Source organism: Thunnus albacares, chromosome 16 (assembly GCF_914725855.1).
Source record: "Thunnus albacares chromosome 16, fThuAlb1.1, whole genome shotgun sequence".
Lineage (NCBI taxonomy): Eukaryota > Metazoa > Chordata > Actinopteri > Scombriformes > Scombridae > Thunnus > Thunnus albacares.
Genome location: NC_058121.1, coordinates 17,295,609 through 17,317,722, shown reverse-complemented (window position 1 = coordinate 17,317,722; position 22,114 = coordinate 17,295,609). Strand labels below are relative to the sequence as shown.

General features: G+C 38.8%; 1 protein-coding gene across 1 annotated transcript; it reads right to left on the bottom strand.

The window, feature by feature from the left end:
* Positions 1-183: 183 nt before the first annotated feature.
* Positions 184-20,822, bottom strand: arhgap18 (Rho GTPase activating protein 18). Its single transcript, XM_044377462.1, has 18 exons — positions 20,460-20,822; positions 12,228-12,474; positions 11,145-11,283; positions 10,253-10,335; positions 9,888-10,040; positions 9,051-9,108; positions 8,429-8,547; positions 7,226-7,297; positions 6,978-7,071; positions 6,566-6,657; positions 6,380-6,457; positions 6,040-6,199; positions 5,802-5,884; positions 5,492-5,698; positions 5,128-5,262; positions 3,221-3,342; positions 3,039-3,094; positions 184-2,626 (listed from the first exon to the last, which is right to left on the bottom strand). The coding sequence occupies exons 1-18, from the start codon at positions 20,579-20,581 to the stop codon at positions 2,535-2,537; spliced, it is 2,112 nt and encodes a 703-aa protein (XP_044233397.1). The 5' UTR covers positions 20,582-20,822; the 3' UTR covers positions 184-2,534.
* Between the last annotated feature and the right edge of the window lie 1,292 nt (positions 20,823-22,114).

Genomic DNA, 22,114 nt, shown 5'->3' with positions numbered 1-22,114 from the left:
GAATACCATCTTCTAGAAAAACTTGAATCACTGCAAACTTGATAACAGTAAGTGAGAGAGCCTTATTGTCTTTTTTAGTGATTTACTAACATTTATAGCTACAGACTTGATGGCTATCATTTCAAGGATAAGGTCAAGTAAATGTAGAGTAAAAGGGTATTACAACATGTATGATTACCAGTCAATTTAACTAACTCTTTTAATTGGTATATTACAAAACAGTCAATTACATGGAAAGCATCCCATAAGTTTATTTCTAATACATTTTGTCCCTTCTGATTCAGCTGTAATAGTGCTGTAATAGTGTTGCATGATTGACTTCAACAGTTATCATATGGAGATGTTTCTATGCTGAGTTAACTTTGGTGTCTGACCCATAGTGAACCAGGGCACTCTGGCTCAAGCCTATAACCCAAGCCATTAGCGCTCTGATCATTTGACTAACTGGGGCCATTAATTCCCATTAAAGGAATTAGCTGAATGAAACAGCACATGGTATGAACCGTATATTTAACAGTGGAGGGGCAGGAGGTGGGGAGGAGATGATTTGGGGTAATCTGAAATACAAATACACACAAGGCCAGACAGAAACAGGACAACAATCCCTGTTTTTTGAAACTGACACTCAAAAACTAGTTATATTAAAACAAAAAACACAATTTTACAACCTCTCAGAGCTCCCCAAATCTCTAAGACTGGTGATTACAGAGCTAACCACTATAATGTCACTCTATTCGGTCATTTGCACACAAAAGCATCAAACCAGCAGATGCGGTAATTAATAACTACATGTTTATTTACAGGCAGGTTTAGTGGTCATTTTAGAGACAGAAATAAGACAAAGACATCATCATTTGGAGAAAAAAAAAACATTCACAGTAAACAAGATGATACAAGGCAGGGAACGACGGAGACTTAGTTCAAAAATTGTTTGAAATGCGGCACATTATTTGTTGTTAACACTCCGCAGCTTTCCACAAAAGAAACATCCGTGATGTGTGACTTTGTGGTGCAGATATGATCCTCAACCGGCTGTGAGAAAGCACACAGAATCAGATTTTATTGAAAGCCAAGAGAAGCAAAGAGCATGTGCCAAAAAGATAAAATGGGGATTTTCTATTATGGGCAAAATGCAACTTTTGCCAATGTTTAACAGTATATCCACTGATCTCCAGACAGTGAAGACTTATAGAGCCAAAAATCAAAATATAAAAGTTTTAGTGTCCAAATACTTGTGGAACACACCATGTGAGTGTGTATCATTTAACAAGGCCATTTAGTGCACACAGTCAGCAATTTATATCTTCAAAATTAACACCTAAGAGTCCACCAAATTTTTAAATCAATCAAGTCTTTGGTACAAAACTTGTAAGGCAACTAACTTATACGTGAGCTTGCACACAGGCTACATATTAAAATGTGGAAATGTTTTTTGTTCACATTTGTCCACTGGTGTGCAGCAGTTTTTCAAAGATGGATTCACACATTAACACACTCAAACATCCACGGTTTAAAAAGTTATAGTGTACAGAGATATTCATATACCATTAAAACAGTGATGTTCTCATTGCGTGTCTCGGTTAGTTGTCAATGACGACATTAGTGGAGTCATTCTGACCAGTTTTTGATGGCTGACGCTCACTTTTGAGGTCCTCTCACTCCTTCACTCCCTCATATGTAGCTCACAGTACTGCGTCATTGCCTCACACCTCTGGAGGGCACCATGCAACTTTGGACCTCCTAAAAATCCTCCCATCCCACCTTCCATTCATTTTTCCTTTTTTTCTGATGGACCTTACACTTTTAAAACTTATTTTATGTAAATGATTCATGATTAATATGAATTTGATATTTAATTGCCCCAAACTGTATTATTATGCTTATTTGAGCTTATTACTGCGGACACAACTAAGTCATTAGTGGCAATAAATCACAGTATACAAGAGCAATACGTAAAAGTATCACAGGATATTAGGAATCACAATATTGAGGCTCAAGTGCTGTGACATACTGGGAGAAATGCCTTATGTAGTTCCACCAGTTCCACCAGTGGTCTTACAGGAGAGCAGAGATGACAAAGTCTTGTGAAACAAGTGGTTTTCTTTTCACCTGCACAACAGGTACTTCAGAGTAGTAGTACGTCAATCCCAAAATTCAAATAAGTAGCATAAGAAAGGGTGAAAAATATCTGAATAACTATAAAGCTAAGGCCATTTTTGCACATAACCCTGTAATTTCCTGGCTCGTTTAAAAAAATGCAACCAGTATTATCACACACACAGTTCAATGGTTTTCATTGATTTTGCCATTGGGATATTTGGAATTTTTTTGGTGGACTTCATTGCCAGCCAAGTGTGTGAGACCATACATCACCACCTTTGTTAAAAGATCTGTATGCTACAAGTGAAGAGTCTAAATCTGTCCAAAACTGGCAAAAACCAGAGGAAAACAGGTGACTTCTCTTCTCAGTAGGACACTGTGGTGAAAATGTGGAGCAGTCCAGCATCCAGCAGGGCATTTTAATGAGAATGAAATCATCGCTGCACAGCTTTGATGACCCACTCTGCTGTAGGGTTCAGCTGGATGAGGTCTTTCATATACGTTTCCCCATCTAGACATCTCTCCTCTGAGGAAGGTGCAGAGGAGGAGGAAGAGAGAAAGACAAAGACATGGTGTAGTTACTGAAAATATGATAGTTTGAGGCATGTTATCTACCAGCAGGATTTGTGACATCACGACTAGTTTGGAGCCAATCGTGGTCCAGTATGCAACTTATACAACTGTGATATGGAAACTTGAAGCCAAGATTTCTCCTACTTTTCAGAGAAGTAGGACACATCTTGAATCCAGCAGTTAAATTTTCGAAACAAATAACATTTGCATATTTATAGATATTATATTTTAAAGAGGTAACTGAACTTTTTTTGTGGAAAAAAAACAGACACTTTATTATTCCAAGTAGAGTATATTTATGTATCTGGTGGTGGTGGTGGTCTAAACATTGTAGTTGATCTGTTTTTAATGAGAGCAAGACTTACTGATGTTTCCACCAATCTCATAGAGACACAAATCTTCTTGTTTCACTGCCACTGAACTAAGAGGACAAAGAGAGAAAGAAAAGAAGGAAAGAAAGTAAGAAAAAGAGTTAAGGACTCATAACCAATAATGAATGTGTTTTTGTGTGATAGTATAAACAATGCTGTATGTATATTCACATTACCTTTCTTGGCTGAGGAAACGTGCTAATACATCAGCAGCCTGTAACTCTGCAGTTAGCTCAACTGCCATAGAGCGTTTACTGAAGTGTGGTGCCTGAATGCGGATAAAACCCTGTGAACTCTCCTGGTTATAAACACAGACAAACAGAGCGAGAGAGAGAAACATACAGTCAATCTGTAAACACTGAGATCACCATCCTCTTGAAAGCATCCAAAACACTTTCCTCATCAACACACAAACACTCACTCAACAAATCCACCTCAGGCAACAAAAGAATGTGGACTTGGATAAAATCTTACTCTTCTGTTTAATAAACTCCAGTCACCGTCCAGACCCCGCAGCACTTAGCTGAGCATGCAGGATCAACTGGTGAGGTACGTCCAAGTTACTCATCTGCCAAAATATTGTCAATACGAGCAGATCCTCTCTTACATGCTGCTATACTCCACCGGGTTAGCTGTCTTTCAGTATTATAATCATAGTCACATGTCTTCCAGAGAGCTGATTAGTTGTGACAATGCAATCTAGAAAATGCATACTTTCTATTGGTGATTGTTCGTTCTTGTCACCGGCGCTTCCAAGAGGAGATGAGATGAGACTGATTGCTAATCTGATGCTCATCTTTTTTGACACGAGGAATGAAGTGAGGTTGTAGGAAATTGTCGAACTATGTTAAACGTTCATAATAGCTGAGTGGTTGCTAATTAGATACTGCAAAATGAATTCAATTAGAGATGTCTCGAGTGATTGCTTATTACATCACGCCAATTTTAGGATCTGTATTCTTCAGTTTCATTTATTATGTATATGGTATTACTATGGAAGCAGGAACTTCAGTATTTGGATTAAGTAGTTTGTGAAAAATGTGTGCCGAAGTCAGACGGCTACACCTGTTATTTCAATGTCAACATTGCACATATTCTGTCTGCTATGTAAATATAAGTATCGGATCTGACTAGGTATAAGCAGATACCCAATATTAAAGAACTCAGATCAGGATTTGGGACAGAAAAACTTGATTGGGATATCCCTATTAATGAACAATGAATATTTATATGGAATAGTAAAAATCTCTTAGTGCACTGCTACAATGGGGTTAAATATCTTATAACTGATAAACTGAAAAAAAACTGTATCTCCTCATAGGAACATCATTCTTATACACCACCACTAGATGTCCCCATTACTCAAGAGACTATATATACAATCAGTTTAAAGCTGTACTGTATATATTACGACCTCAATGAGACAACCTTGCGATAGCAGACAATCAGAGATCTCTGCCTACCGAATTCTGGGGATCTCTAAATGCATGGTAGTTGCTTGAACGGTGGCGAGAACGGCCACTAACAAACCTACACCCTTTACATTTTGTCAAGCACACGCCTTACCGGAAATGATGCTCTCCCCTCATTCTCCTCCATAGTGAACTGCATATCAATATGAAGGGCCGCCCTAAAGGCTTGGACCTCTGCAATGCAGGGTTTTTTTGTTTTTTTCAAAAAATTTGTTTCTACCCAGTTTTAATAACGAAACCTGGGAGACTGTCCTCAGTCTCTATGAGCAAGATTGACCTGTGAGTCAAACTGTGGGAAGATCAGTTGGTATCAAATTACAGGGAAATCTCTGTTATGGCCTTGACCCTGAGTAGACCTATCTTTTATTACTAGAACCATAAAAAAACTCCCCTAACATATCTTAATCTATATTCAAATCCTTTTATATCATATACAGTATATTACTACATTCCAGACCTTTAATTCATCAAAACACCTGCAGATTACATAAAATGAGATGACATAAAATCATAATTACACCATCACGCACTATTCACCCTGAAAGAATGCTGACTGTGATATAAAGTGAGTCACTGCATAGCTATCACATTTATAAAATGTAATCTCCTACCTCAGGAACAGCTTTGTCAGGTGGTTTTTCAGTGGTCATCTTCTTCAGCAGCTTTCTTACAGCTCTCTCTTTATTCTGTTTCCGCTGACTTTCCATGTTTTGTTGTCTGACCTGGGTCAGAATGAACTTGGGGATCTAGATGAGACATACAGAATGGGGATTTGACACACCTAACGAGTACACGGTGACCCATCTTCCATTCATTGTGGAAAAACAAATGCTAGATGTGAGTAACTATATATAACCAGACTGCACTGACAAACACCACCTTCCATTGATTTCATTGAACTGACACAAAGTCTGCTAATAATGGTGATTTGAATGGCAGAGCACTTCAAGCTACTGGGCTCTTTTTGATCCTTACTGTCCATAGAAGATTCTGGTATCTAATCAGCAGCCGCACGATGTTGGCTGTGCTTGTTGCCATGGAGAACTCCTGTTGTTCTGTAACCTTGGAGCGGAAACCCTTAAACATGAAGATGTTGGGTGCTATGACAACAGACACATTGTTGAGAGTCATTTTATTCTTGGCCTGATGGTCAATCACACGCTGGAAAAATTCCACCAATGCCTGGTGAAGAAAACAGAAAATAAATTTAAAATAGAAAATGAGGTAATGCTTTATTGGTGGAAATCCTACATGTACAGTAGCACCTTTTAAAAAGTGTGTGTACCTTTAAAGTATCCCGATTGGCCTCAGGTAACAAAAGCACCAGCAGGTTCAAAGCCTGCAGCTGTTGCTTCTTTGTGGGGAGCTCTGTAAAGACACACACATTCAACACACACACACACACACACACAAACACACACAGGGAAATGCTTAATACATGTTTTAAACAAATCATTTTCCATTAATGTGGCTGTAAAGCTCTCGTTATCAAAGTCAACCTCATGGATGGGTAGTATACATACTGTTGACAGCAATAAATGCGTTGAGGTACTCCACAGTCAGTATTGGATGCGGTAACTCCCTGATAAACAGCTTCAAAAGGCTAGCAGCATCATGCTGTTTCAACTGTTGCCATGGAAATATGCCGTCATAGAAAGAGGACTCTAGCTCCTGACACAGTGACTGGATTAAGGACAGAGACAGATACACACAGGCAAGCATGTTACACAACGTGTACAACAACTTAAACAACAAGTCAGGTGACTAATGCAAACAATCATGATGATACATTGGTGAATGTTGTTCGATTAATGAGATGGAGCTTTAAGTTTGTGAAATTGAACTGTTAGGACTATTTCCCACCTTGACTCTAGTGGCTGCTCCAGGGATTCGAAGCAGCCCCTCTGTGTCTAATCCTTCCTCCTCGATATGATTGATAAGCTATGGATAAAAGAGAGAATGAGTTAGGATAAGATAAGACTTTATCTATAAAGTTGGACACACTGGTAATAATGATTACGGGACAATGTGACTAGCTATTGTGCTCACCCTCTGCAGTATGAATGGCACTTTGGTCCCAGGAGATCTCTTCTGGTCCTGATCCAATAAAGTAACAAGAGGAACACCGAATAGACCGCTTTCTACACAAACAAAAAGAAGTTAAGTCTCTAATCTGTCTATGGAATGTACAACTATAGTTGTTTACCCAGACAAAACAGTAATTTATTCTCATTTAATTCATTTTGACATTTTAATGACTTTGTGTATGTGTGTCAGTGTTTGCTTATCCTGTTAGTGTGCGTGTAAATGCTTTCATTTGTTGTTTTTACTTTTAATCTCTTCATCACTGTGTGTGTTTAAGTGCTCGATTCTGTTCGTGTGGGAAGAGAAAACATAATTAACTTAAGTTTTTTTAACCTTCAGGACTATCCCCGTTCCATGTCGTGTGTGTTGTGTTTACCTTTAGTCTTAACTTTGACAGCTTTGTGCGCCTTAAGGTCTATCCCAGCTGTATCAAACAGAGCAGTCATCTCCACAAGCGCAAGCCTACGCACCTGATACGAGCATGAAGAACAGAGATGTTTGTATGTTTTGGATATCAGATAGAAACAACAAAGGGATGTTTGTCTTGCAAAGGCTTATCAAAAGATAAACGGACACGCACATACATGCATCCACAGATCATAATATCCTGTCATGTCACATTACCTTTTTCATATCCAGAGGAGACAGATCTCCTATTCTGGTCTGACCTGTTTTATCTCGGAGCAACTTAAAGTTCTAGAGAGGAAAAAAAAAAGAGAGAGAGGGAGAAGGTTGGCATCAGTTACTGTGGGAGCAAACACTGGGAGTACGCATTGCACCAAATTAATTTCTGTCTGTATTGAATTTTACATTTGCATGATGATTGTGGATTGTGTAGTGCTGAATTGACTGAATTGTATGAGAGTCTTTTTTGAACACAGGACAGTGGAATTGGTCTGTTAAACCAGCTTTAACCACCAGATGTCACTTCAGACTGGAGAGCTTCACCTCTCTCTCTCTCACACACACACACACATACACACACACACACACACACACAGTGCTTTCTACTATAATGCAACACAACCCTGCCAGTGTAAAATCCAACAGTACATACTCTATTCTGTATGTTTTATGATGTTGGATTGCAAACTTTATGTCTGTCATTTATAAATGGATGACATTTATATTGTATTTGCTTCTCATTCACACACACACACCCAAACACACTCACGCTAATGGCATCAAACTACCATACACTGGCCTAACTGTATAATAAGATTATAAGGCCAAATTGGTCATCATACAAGGTCTGTGAATAAATAAAACAATACAATACATCCTGACTAAAGTATAACCTCAAATCACCATCTGTTAACACAAGCTGTAGCCCTTAAATAACTGCTGAGCACAATGTGCCATTTTTAAAAACCGTAGTTATAAAGTTAATAATTTCTTGAATATGAAGCTTCAAGACAAAGATCCAATTCCAGCTAATTTTTTCACAATTAATCTGATTATATTACATTGAGACGCAATAAAGGCAAACATTTTGTCACCATGGAAACCTAAAAAAAATACACAGTGAACAGTAAATAATCAGTGAGCAATCTTGTCTTAAGTGTCATCTATTTCTGTTGTCAGATCTCTATGTGTTAAACTCTCTGGTAAACGTTGCTCTAAGACAACTGATAAGTTATCAATATACGCCTTAATAAAAACTTGCCCTACAGGACACTTACATCAAGACAGCAATTCAAAGTGGCTTTATATGGTAATGTATCAAGCTGCAACACTGGTTACCTGCATGGATCAATCGTGATTACACTGTAGGAGTGAGGAAACACGCTGCACAAATGAGGAAGTGTGTACAGGTTAGTGACTCACCGGCAGTTTGTCATCAGGCGAGTTCATGCTAGTGGTGACCTTTAACCTTTGATTGTTGTCCCTGTAACTGAGTGCCTGCTCTGAAAACGCCACTTCAACGTTCATTACAGTCTCCGTTTCTGTCGAGACGCAAGCAGAGAGAAGAAAATCAAAGCTGCGACCACACAAGTAGTTTAGTGCAAGTGTATTTATGTAGGTGAAGTGCTGCTGTATATACAGTACACAGAGACATACAATCAAATGTGTTTTACTTCGATTTAATCTCACAGAGTTTGAGTCACTTTAGCAGAAAGAGGAAGACAGAGAGGCCTGCTAAAACTACTCTGTTGGTGAATAAATGCACACTTTTGGCTTTAGTTGACATTTTACCCATTTTACAGTGATGTACTACATACACAAATTCATAATAAATCTGTGTTTATGAATCATTCTAATGCTGTGTAGAAAAAATAACATTTATTTGTATTGTTGCAGCATATATATTTACACTTCATGTGAGATTTAATCTGTTCTATTTCTAAAATGTGTCTCAGAGTCACTAGGCAGAAGTTTATTTGGGCCTCAGCTTGTCATTCACCACGCTGACTCACACTGTGCGTATGTAGAAATATGTCGTACGTACCAGCTGATGTGACATCTTTTTGTCCGTTCTCACTTCCCCCTTTGCCAGGCTCCTCATCCTGCAGCAGACCATACAACACAGGGACATAATGTACACTGTACAGCACACAGTGTAATGTTCAACCACTCACATATTCACACAGAACTCCCCCTCCTCATAGCATCTTTCCATGTTACATATTATCTTGTTAGTTAATTAGTGGACAAACTGTGTGTCTAAGTTAAAGAGGATGAGAGACTCCTGGTTTATAACTGCTTATTCTGCTGACTAGAGTAGTTTGGAGTAGCAGTGACACACTTAATTCTGCATGAATCAATACCTATATTACTGTATATACATATTATATAAGAATCCCAGCATCATGTATTAAAGGAACTTAATTTTGCAGTAGTGGAGTGGGATTTGGTGGTATAACAAAAAACGCTTGGTAATTGGTTAGTAAGTACCACAAAACTGGAGAAGTGACAACAAAAGCAAAGTTGGCAAAGTTGTGACCACTTCCTTTGTGGTAAAAAAAAAAGGAAATGCCTACTTTGTGTGTTGTGGTAGGATGTTCAACTCATGTAATTGATTTTTTTTCACGTCATTTATTATTCAGTATGATTTTGTTACCCTCATAATCACTGCTTACTGAGATTCTCTAATGGTCTTACAGTAATTAAAACAGTTCTGAAAGTAAAACAGTACTCAAACGCTTTAATAAGGATTGAATTTTAAGTTGTTTTTTTTTACAGTAAACGAAACAAAGCAGCTAACACCTCTAAATGTAGTTGTTTCACATGTATACTCACACATTTTTATCTCAGATAAAGTGTGTGTTTGTGTGCATGTCTTAACCTTTTCCGGAGGTCGGAATATATCCCTAACATCGGGAACGTGTTGTCGGTTGCGTCGCCGTAGCAATGTCTGCTGTAGTGTAGTCACACGCCGTTGTACGGCCGCCGCCTGAGTTCTGGTCAGCGTCGACAGAAACACAGCGTTGTCCTCTTCCTGTCAAATATCAGCATAAGATATTAGTCAGTAGGTGTAATATCTATTTTCAGTCACATTGTTTTGTTTATTACTTATGTAACAGGTTCTAAATCACTGCACATGTAAAAATCTTGAGTCATTAATATGAACTGTAAATATGAAGCTGATAAACTATGACTGGTATCTGGTATCAGGTGTAACTCATTCAATAACGGATAGATAATTGACACCTGATCCTGGTCAGCTGCCAATGAATCGTCGAACAACCGTGCTAGCCCCGCCTCTGTAAGCCACGCCTCCTCCTGCTCCCCCTCTGAAAGAGAAGATAAGAGGTGAAAATAAATAAGTGAAGATGAAGGACTTTTTAAAAAATGTGGTTGCTAAGCTGGTACATAACTTTCTCGCAAAAAAAAAAAAAAAAAAAAGAAAATTGAGGGACAGAAGCCTTCATTTATCTCCATGTAAGACACAGAGACAATTCTACAGGTGCAGGAAAAGGAAATTAGTGACCACATGCAGTGCAGGACACACATACTATTCAGGAAGTGTATGTTTGCTCCAGAGAACAATAGTCCTCATAAACAGGCTAAATAAGACTGACAGAAATACACACTGGAATCACATACCACATGTGCAAAAGCCAGTCTGTACAAGTCTGAGATGGGTGAGTTGATTCTCAGCAGTAAACAACTCAAAGAAATCTTTCCAGATCTGATTCTGGCACAAAAAATATGGCACTAACATTTTTTTTTTGGTTGAAGTCGTGTAGACAATGAAAACACTGCATTATGTAGTCATTCTTTTCCATTTAATTTCATTTCTTTCAATTTCTGTGTCGACTGAATGCAACTTTTATGAAATTGCTGGTTTAATTTTGAATAATCTGATATTTACCAGAAACACAGTTGTTGAGTTGCTAAATTTCCATGTCTAGAATGACACACATGTCCCAACAAGTCTAATCAATGTTGCTACTGTGATATCTTTTATCTAAAGTAGAAAGTTCTCAATGTAAGACACACTAAATGTGGAAGGACTGTCTGTACACACAAGCAAATGCAGGAAAAGAAAAGGCTCATTTATCTCTCTTTCAGGTCTGTCCATGGACACAATGTTTCCTACCCTCAGGAATTTTCTGCTGCTCCTCCTCTTGCACTTCCCCTTCTCCTCCACCTTCTCCCCTCCCTGCTTCTCCTCCCGATCGAGTGATGTTCTCTACCTCCTTCCAATAGTCATCCATCTCCAGCTCGTCCAGAGAGTCCTGCAAGACGTGCAAACGCACAAAGACTAATACATTCAGAGGGGGGTTTTATCATTTACAGTTTCAAGTTCCCTTTCCTGTTTCATATCGTGTTTCTGTTCTGTACAGCAGTGGATTAATTTTGAAAAAAAAAAAAGAAAAGACAATCGCTCCTATGTGTCAGATATGATGCAAAAACTCAAAGCCAGTCTGAACAAGTCTCAAAAGGGGCCGGCTGAGCACACTTAACACCTATGTTACATAAACCACCTAGAATTTAAACAGACCCCTGAGCCGTCCTCTCTGCCTTTCCAAAAGAAAAGGGCATTTAACTTGAGTTAATTTGTTGGTTTACTACCAAGTCTCCATGCTGTTGCTGAGCCTAAACTCATTCTCCGGGCACTCAGCATACATATTCTCCCGGAGTGCTAACAATTGTTTGCCTGCCAACCAAACCACCTGTAAAATTTTAACAGTTACAATTTAGCCGTTTATAGCAGACATTGTTATTCAGAGACGGTACAACAGCAGAAAAGGTCGTAGCCTGTGAATCCCACTGAGGCAAAAATCACAAGTGACGACAATAACTTGCTGACCACTATAAACCTAATACAAAGGCGTTATTATTATGGAAGGTCTGAAATGTAAAACCATAAAATAGTTTGATAATGGAACTATTTTAATTGAAGAAATTGCATTCTTTCCTGAATGGTAAATGTCACCTTTTGTTGCTTTTAATTTCTGTTTGGCAGGCTGTAAGCTAACAAATGAAAGGGAAAAATTGTCCTGATGATGAATTTATTTTAATTTAGTTGGCATCTCTTTTTCTTGTATTTCCCATAAAGGCAAGACTACAGGAAATGTACGAATCTGTCACTTTAAATGATACGCAGCAACAGCATTTTTGGAAGAAACAGAAGAAGAACGTGCTATTGTTAGATTAACGAGTTGAATTCACTGCCTACCTGAGAGTTGAAGCGCTCACATGTGGGTCGGGGCCTGAGCCTGGAATTGGGACTATGCCGGGGGCTGGAGCCAGGCTTTGGGCTGGAGGAATGCTGAGACCTGGAGCCCGGTGCCGCACTCGGATTGGGGAGGGACGACGGGTCGGTGCTGGTGGGTTTTGTACTGCTGGTGGTACTGGCGGGCCCGGATCTGTCTCCATGATGTGTGTTCTGGTTCTGTTGAACAGTGTAGTGGCCTGTTCTGCGGCTACGAGAGAGACAGGTACGTCAGACAGTTAGAAAGACACAAAATCTGGTGATTATCTGGTTATTTGGCATAATCCTGACTAACACAGGTCAAAACTCAGCCAACATGCTCATAAGCTCTCGACCGAAACTCACACCCAAACATAAATGTGCACTTTGCACCTCGTTTACCAAAGATATTATGATTGTTGCCTCATGCCAGCACCTGTCATAAAAATATTTCTGGCTTACAAATGTTTAATTGTCTGTGATCTGATTGTGTTTGTTTTTTTCAGTCAAGAGGTCCAATGCAGAGATGTGTAGGCTGCCTGTTTCAAAAGACTGATTTCCGGATGCTAGTACGCCTTTAACGTTGTGTCAAGAAGGCAGAGATAGCTGCTGACATGGAAAGTGAGTCAGACAGACAGAAGTCAGCCAAAGACTCCTAGTAAAGTTGAGCCAGCACTATGTTGAATTCCCAGCCGCACAGCTAATGAGGACAACATCTGCAGGGACTAAGAATAGCAGCATGGACTTCCCTTTGCTAGCTTAACACAGCTAACACAGCATATGAGCACATGTTAGCCTAGCTAAGACAGAGTGGCTCCTTATGGTTCAGTATGGTTACTTCATAAAATGTAACCTGTAATGTTTGTCATTCTGTATTTTTTGTTTATTACACACACACACACCCACACATATAATGATGATCAAATGCAAACCTAGTGAGCTCCAGTCACCTCCCACCAACATTTCATGACTATTTGTTAACCAGTGAGGCCTCCACTGTTTTATTGTTTTTTTTTAAAGACATATTCAAAAAGGTCTTTGAATCTTTGAATCTTCTAAGGCACCGATTAACACTATAGAGCTACTAAATCTAAGTTCAAGTTTTCTGGGGCTTTTAGGAGGAAAAAACCTTTTTTTTTTTTTTTTAAAGTGGAGTGCTCCTCCACCCACCAATTTTACACTTAAAGGTCAGTTTACTTGTCATGGGGAATATTCATCTAGTGAAAACTTATGTCTGTGACTCTGGAGCTTCATCAAGTCAAAACAAAATATCCTCTGATGATCAGGGTTATCTTTGTTTGGGCTTGGAGACTAAATTAGTATCAGAAACTGGACACATGGAGTTTGCATCATGGGAAAAGTCAGGATCCAGACATTTTTGGATTGTGACCAATTTTAGGGACTAAAAGTCAGGACATCTCAGCCTCAGCCATTCTTTAACCTTAAGAAGCACACAAAATGCTTATTGTTATGTCAAAACCAACATTTAATGTTAAGTCTGAAGCTGTATCTAATGGATGACACAAACTTCAAAGCTTTAATATTTGCCAGAGGTAGGACAATTGTTCCATAGAAGATCATTTGCTCAACAAGTAGCATGCAAATGTATTTTCCCTCTGAAAAATTGCCCTGCCTGGATGCCTTTACAATTGCCTTCAACATCTTTTCTAATTCATTCACTCTGCAACGTGTCCACAAACATGCAACCAGGGCAACACTACTGCTGCTAATACAACCATTAGTACTGCTACTACTGGTTTTAGTATCATTTTAACTTCTGAAAAATAAGCAACAAAAAAACTGGTAAAGATGATATAATATCATCTCATTAAAATGTATGACCCCATGGGATTTAGTGGAGTTGTACACAATAATAATAATAACAATAATAATAATGATGATGATGATAATAACAGAAGTACAAGAATGTTTCTGAAACATATAGTTATGGTATTTCTTATTTTGTCAATTAATTTGCAGATTATTTTCTCTTAATTGATTCATAGTTTGGCCTATTGAATGTTAAAAAAACAATGAAAAAATGTCATTCACAATTTATTGGAGCCCACAGTGGTGTCTTCAATTTGCTTGTTTTGTCAGACCAACTGTTCGGAACCTAAAGATATCCAATTATCTACGTTATCAAGCTATATATTGTGTGTCAAAGAAAAACAGCAAATTCTCATATTTAAGAAGCTGGAACCAGAGAATATTTGAAAAACTACCGTTAATTTTCTCTCCATTGACTCATCGACTTATCGTTGCAGAAATAAAGGAAACACAGTAAATTAACCTGTAAGATTAACTGGAAAGTCAGACTCACAGCATCAAGTTAATGTGCTGTTGTATTAATTAATTTGGAATTATCAGCAGTATTACACTAAGGATTCGTGCTGAGCCAAGGCCACATACCACAGCGGACTTCCTGCCACACACACATGCTGAGCACACACTTATGAAGCGATAACAACACTGGTAAATATACCACACACACACACCTTGGTCTCAATTTCAAAAAGAACATCAGTTATTTAACCAACAATTGAAACCACAGCAATGACCTCTTGCTCTCCTTCCTTCCCTCTACCATTCTTTTATTTCCTCCTTCTCTCGTAAACTTCTGTGTTCTATATTCTGTGTCGACTACTTGTCTACTTTTCTATTTGGTTCTCTTTATTTTCACCCTTTCTTCCATTTCCTCCCTTTATTGCTCTCATCTCTTCTCCTATCCCCTTCCATTAAGACTTAGTCAAAGCTCTGTAACATAAAACATGCAGAAACATGCTCTCTGACTCCTATCTGTCCGTTTATGTTTTGATAATAGTAAAGCTCAAGGTCATCCTCTCTTTCAGTAATGTTTTCATTTGCAAGGAATGGCAAAAATGTTCTTGTATTCAGATAAACTTGAGAAGATGCGTTTACCTTGGAAGCAGAGTTAAACCCGGCAGAAGCAAAGAAGACCTAACAGAGGAAGTTAATGATTTACCTTCACCCAGAGCTACAGTGTAAAGAACGGCTGACTGAAGCATAAATCAGAGATCAGCAATCACATGCATACAAACATATTAGCACACATGTTAGTTTGTCAGTGCAAATTACTGAGGACATTTAGCTGTGAAGTTTTCACTCAGCTGCTGTATGTTTCTATGTATACTTGCTTAAGCCTGCAGTGTGATACTTGGTTACCAATTTGTTCACACTGACCGATATTTGTACCATTTTCAGCCATGCTGGTGGCGCAGATCTACGGATGATAATGCCAAGTCTGTCAGTTGGTCGACCAGTTTGCTCCAGAGAGAAACATCTCAAACACATGCATGGACTGCCTTGAAATTTTGTAAAGATATTCATGTTCACCAGAGGACGACTCTAAAGCTACAAAGATTAGTCAAGAATAATAATTAACTGTTTTGAGTAATTTTTTTAAGAAGAAAATGCTAAAATTCTCTGATTTCCAACTTCTTAATTTCAATACTTTCTGGTTTCTTTAGTCTTCTTTGGGTTGTGGACTGTTGGTTGTTGGTAAAGACAACAAAAACAACCTCCTGATCACATTCTTCATATGTGTTATAAATCCACTACAATTTCGTCGTCCTGTTTTCCATGTAGTATTTCTGTAATTTGCCTTTCTTGGTCTATTCTGTACACACAACATCTACTTCATGTCTGTCCATCCTAGAAGAGGGATCACTTCAGTTGCTCTTAATGAGGTTTCTTCCATTTTTTCCCTGTAAAAGGTTTTATTTGTTTTGTTTTTTAGGGTGAACTAAACTTAGATAGTGAACATTGCCTCACAGAGCAGCCAGCATGTTTATAGACTTTAAGTGTGGTTCATGTAGACCGATGGATTAAATACTGTACTGTTGTGGCAGTTTGCAGGTATTTTTTTTAGTGTATGAGCCCAAATCTGTCTGATACACAACAAAAACCCAGAGCTGACTAAAGAGAGAAGTAGTTGTGACCTGTTTTAAATTATCTGATTGGCTAACACAACCATGCCTCATTTTCCATTTAACTATGTTAAAAATTAAGCTTTGCAGTTTCCAGTAATCGTTGTGGACAACTGCCACTCATTTGCCAACCTGTGAAATCAGTCAAAAACAAGATGGGTGTGTTTCCTCTGTGTGAGGAGATCATCATACTGAGATAGTTTTTGGAGAGCAGCTCTCCTAGTTCGTAAGCTGTGAAAGTCAGCATCTGTGTGCTAAAACACAAGTACAAAAATGCAAAATATTCAATCTTTTCACACAATGGTACAGATGACTTTGCTCTCTTTCACAACACCCTTGTGCCCTTGTGAGTAAAACAAACACATTTTTTCTCTGGCACACTTTCACACGTGGATACACAAATGACCTTACAGAGCCACAGCTGTGTGTGATTATTGTACTCTTTGTACCTTTATCCACACACCTTTTTTTATCAGCTGCTTAGAGCTGCCAGTACAGATGAAGTGTATGTGTGTGTATGTGTGTGTGTGTGTGTGTGTGTGTGTGGGGGGGGAAAGATGTGCCCTTTAAGGTGCACAGAAGGAAACTTTATCACCCAGCAAAGAGCGAGTTCAGCACAGATGAGTAGAATATGAGTCAAGACCTGAGGAAGTGAAGATTATTTAAACCCACATGACCTGTACATGTTTCCATGGAAGCACTCTAGTGACACATCTCCCAAATACAGTGAGACATTTTCACACCAGGACACATGAGATGAGACTTGGGATTCACATAAAAACGTAAAAACAGGTTTTAATATTAAGAGAGCGACAGTGGTGGAAAATAAACATTTATTCCAGTACTGCACAAATCTGAACTTTTCCTTTGAATATTTCCATTTATGCCACTTTATACTTCTGAAATTCTCTTTTTTTTTTACATTTTCAATGAGAAATAGCCTATTTCTCTTTTTAATCCAAAACTTACTTTACAGATGTAGATTTTGTATGCAAAACACATCATTAATAAAACATAATGTTTTAACATGAGTTCAACCAACTGCAACATTAATATACTGCTTAAACTGCTAAAATACTCAACTAATATATAAGTTAATATGCAATAATTTCACATTTTGTCCTGTACTTTTCTTTTTGATACATTTTGCTGATAATACTTCCCTAATTTTACAGTATTTAAGTGGATTTTTGAATGCAGCACATGTAACTGTAACAATATTTGTACACTGTGGTTTCACTACTTTCACTTAAAGCAATAGTTCAGTGTTTTTGCATAGACCCTTATGACTTTATTGCTTAGAGTTATAGGCGAAGATCCATACCACTCTCACGTCTGTAAGCTAAATATAAAGCTATAATCAGCAGCTGGTTAGCCTAGCTTTGCATAAAGATTGGAAATAGCTCTGTCCAAAGGTTACGAAACCTGCCAACAGTACCAGCACCGGTAAAGCTCACTAATTATTGCACAGCCATGAGAGTGGTATTGATATTCTCATCTAACTCTCAGCAGGAAAGCAAATAAACATACTACCCAAATTGATGAACTGTTCCTTTTAAAGGATGTGAGTACTGGAGATAGATGTGGTTAGCCATAAAGTGAACAATGGACAGCTGAGGAGTTTTAGCGGGCAACTAAGAGAGGGAAAGAGGATGAGAAGTGTGTGTTATTCCCGTTCAGATCAACAGGTGCCAGCTGCCCTCTGTGAGAGACAGAGGCTGGCTCTGTTAAGTCATACACACACACACACACTTACTGATCTCAGCAATGACCTAATGGTTGAATAAATAATCTGAATCTACACTGCGTACTCTGCTTGATCCTCCATCCCGAAAGTCTGAATCAGCTGGATGCCTCTCAAGCCATCTGTGTCTGATTATTCTTCTGCTCACAGTGGTTTTGAGTCCTGTTCATCCGGACAGGTGCCCCCATTCAATCCTACAGTACAGAGCGGAGCAGTGTGCAAACTAAATTCCACTTTATGAGTTTATGTCTGATGTCATGTATGTAGTGATGCTTTTCACAGCTCCTCTTCCTCTCTGCAGATGTCATTTCCTGTGCAGTATTGTATTACTGCTGCAGGGGTTTGTGGCTTTATTAAGTAAATATATCTGAAGCATGTGTGTCCGTTTTTTTTTTTTTAGATCTCACATTACATACGGATGTTTGGGGAAGTGCTGGTTCCAACATGACTGTAGAAAAAACAGAAACACACTGCCCTTTAGCTAAAAGCTGAACCTCTGAGACCTCTTCTCAGAATTCCTCCCAGCTCCCTGAAATAACAAAAAAAAAAAAGGCCTCCTTGTCCAAGACTCCCAGCAGACATAACCTGAGGCTCCTTTAGGTCAGACGTCCACTGCTGAAGCAAGGTCAGCAGCTTTCTGTCTGTCTGTCTGTCTGTCTCTCATTTCCTGACTAGGGGAAACAATGACCACAACACTAAGCCTTCACAATACAACCTAGACAGTACACACACACACACACACACACACACATACACACACACTGCTGTGGGAGGTGAGACAAAGGCAGGCTGTAATGTGATGCTGTTTTTTTTTTTTTTTTCTAGCTTGCCGGACAGGCCATCTGGAACACACACACACACACACACACACATATAAACTGTACATACACACACATATACACTCAGAGACAGGTGTGTCTGTACTGCACGTCAGCTGGACTGTTGCTGGACCGCAAGTTGTTTACTTTTCCCAAACCGCGGTTGTTGATGGCAGTTGTTGACCGATCTAAACATGCAGAGGAGATGGACACACACACACACGGCCACCTCAGCCTGGACGAATTTATAAATAAAAGAGTGTAACTGTACTGTTGTTTCCATATGAGCTTAGTTCCCCCTCAGTGGCTCCTCTGCGACTGCACCTTGTAAACTATGGCTCCAGAATCAATGGGTATTTCCCTCGTTATAAGAAGCTGGCAATCATGTCATGCAAACAACGAGCCATAAACAAAAGCAGCAATAACACACTAAGTTTCACTCCGACAACAAAATCCAGACATGACTCTGTCAGTACTATAGATGCGTATTGTTACATGCAGAGAAGTAACAAATAAAAGAACCTGAATGAATGAATGGATGGAGGAACATAACAAATACAGATGCTTCCATACATGTCACAAAGGCTCGCTGAACACCTGTGGGAGATTTTGGAGAGGCATGTCAGACGGCACTCTCATCAAAACCCCACATGAGGTGTTTTGTTGTTTCATCCTGCCAGTAGAGACTTGTATTATCAATGCAAAGGGGGCACTAAAGCTGTTCTGGTGTCTCGTGGTGGCCCAGTAACTTATAAGACACTTGTGTTGTTGTTTTTTCTTTTAGTTTTATTCCCTTTTAACTCCCTGTGGCGCTCTAACCTGCTGCTATACGCTACACAATAACAGAATGTGACCCACTGCTGGTTTTAAATGTTCCTTTATGTAAAAAGTTGAGCTTCCTATATTTTCTTATTGGTTTCCTGCATCCTGACAGTTGTTTTTTTTCACCATAAACTAAGTTCTGCAACTAAGGATTATTTTCATTATTGATTTATCAGCTGATTATTTCCTCGCTTGAGACATTCTGGTTGTTATTTTGGTCTTTAAAATGTATAAAACTATCTAACAAAACCCAAGATGGCATCTCTAAGTCTCTTGTTTTGTCTGACTAACAGTCCAAAACAAAATATATGCAATTTACTATTACACAAAAGAGAGAAAAGTAGCAAATCCTCACATTTGATAAGCTTGGACCATCAAATGTTTGACATTCTTGATTGAAAAATGACTTAAATGATTCATTATCAAATAGTTGCAGATTAATTTTCTGTCGATTGACTAATAATTTAAGCTCTACATACATTATAACCACAGTCCAACAAAACAAGGACTATTTTATACTGCAAACACTGAACTGAACACTGAGTCAGACAGAATAGGCTGCATATTTTTTTTAGGAAAATATTATCCTTAGACTTGCAGACTACAGAATAGTCCTGAATTCAGCCTGAGCCAATATAACACAGTCAAGGTTAAAATGCTGAGCAGCTGATTAGGAAGGTAGTAAAGGAGAAACATAAGAGGCCAAGGGTGGAGTTTACAACAACTGCTTACTATAGGTGCAGCTAACCAGGTAACATGTTTCCCTACAGCTTTCAAGTTCAAGAAATGAGGTAATTAACACTTTAACTGTGACCTTTGCCCTCTCTCCCTCCCTTTCTCTCTCTCTCTCTCTCTCTCTCACTCACACACACACACCCCTCACCTGGGCTCGTGGTCCTGGGCTGCGGGACAGGGAGCACACGGTCCAGTTTTCGGCAACATTTCGGCGTTGCTGTGGTAACCCGTTAAAACCACTCCCTGTGTTTGCTGCTGTTGCCGACTCATGTTTCTCCTCCTTTTCTCCTTCCTTCTATTTTACACACAGCTGACATCCAATCGATGACTGATAAGTGATCGATCTGCCTACCTATAGATCTCTTCACCGGTCTGTCTATCTATCTATCTGTGCTTTCCATCGTTGGGTTGTTATGTTGGAGACTCATTCTGACATCAAACTCTCCTCTTTCTTCTCGCCTTTCTCTTCACAACTTGTGTGACTGACGGTCTGAGCTGAGGGCAACAGGCAGGGCAGGACGGGGGGCTGGACTACAGATGGAGGACTGCACTGGGATTGGCTGACACCGCAGGGGCAAAGTTTGATAGGTGGTAGCGCCCCCTACTGCTTAAAGTGTATCTACCACTGCTGCATTGTGTTATCTTTCATAGTATCTGTTGTTTTTCCATTTTTGGGAGAGTGTTTTCATGAATGAACTTGATGCATTTCTTTATTGAGTTCACATCCACTTCATGAGCTGCTAAATACTGTACAGAGCAGTCAAGCAGCTACAACACACATTTTTTGTTGTTTTGGCTCTTTATTCCTGCACATTTGGGTTGAATGATGGAGATATATGAGGTTAAAGTGTGGACATGCTATTTTAAAGTTGTTTGGGAGTTTGCGTCCATATTTGGTGTAAACAAAGTCCCCCACATTTTCTCTTCAAGATGCAGCCAAAGAACTTAATGTCCAAAACAATGTGTTTCACTTGCTTAAGACTAAACTGAAATGGACTAAAGTCCTACATGTCTATATTTGACATGTACGACTGTATGTAGGTTATTTGCAATAAAATGCTCCTCCTTCTGAAGAATGGTTTCTTTCAGTGTCTTAACCCTTAGCTACATACTGTTTATATTGGGCCCTTCACAGTATCTTCGATAATTAGTCTCTATACCAAATTTCTGAACCACAAACCTATTTTTCATTCATAAATACTTCATCAGTCTTTAATAAATGGGTGATTATCCCTTGATTAAGCTTTCAGAGAGCAGAGAGAGTGTATTCTTTAGGTTGTATGCTATTAGTTTATGTAGAAAAAAACCACTCACAATCACACTATATTATGGTATGATGTACTTGAAACAGCCATGATTTTATTGAATGTGAAGCAAGCAAAAGGTTGTTGAATGAATGTTGAATTTTGAATAAGTGTGGGTCAAATTTAACCCAGAACACCCTCTACATATAAATAAAAATGTGTATCAGCTGCACAAAAATAAATAAAAGTTGAAATATTTCCATTTCTGTGTAGTCTGAGTCACTATAGGAAAAGTCATAATATGATCAGACTAAACGAGAACAGTGTTCAGGGTGTTTTTACTGCTCTCAAGTGTAAAAATGGGTTAAATTTGACCTGAACAGTGTGAAAGGGTTAAATGAGTGATGTAAAAAAACGGAAGCATCTTTAAAAAGACTGATAAGGAGGATGTGCAGTGTAACTACTTCACATACTATTGGCCTGTTTAAACTGTTACCATGCATCATATTATTATCATCAGTTTATCATATATTCTGCAGGTCCTGCACAGGAAATGGTA

What these genes read in the sequence shown, in the direction of transcription:
- arhgap18 (XM_044377462.1), bottom strand. Translation starts at nt 20,581, where the DNA reads ATGAGTCGGCAACAGCAGCAAACACAGGGAGTGGTTTTAACGGGTTAC. An exon ending in AAAAGATGTCACATCAGCTG is followed by an intron (nt 8,548 to 9,050) that starts GTACGTACGACA and finishes GCGTCTCGACAG; the next exon opens with AAACGGAGACTGTAATGAAC. An exon ending in CGCATTTATTGCTGTCAACA is followed by an intron (nt 5,885 to 6,039) that starts GTATGTATACTA and finishes GTGTCTTTACAG; the next exon opens with AGCTCCCCACAAAGAAGCAA.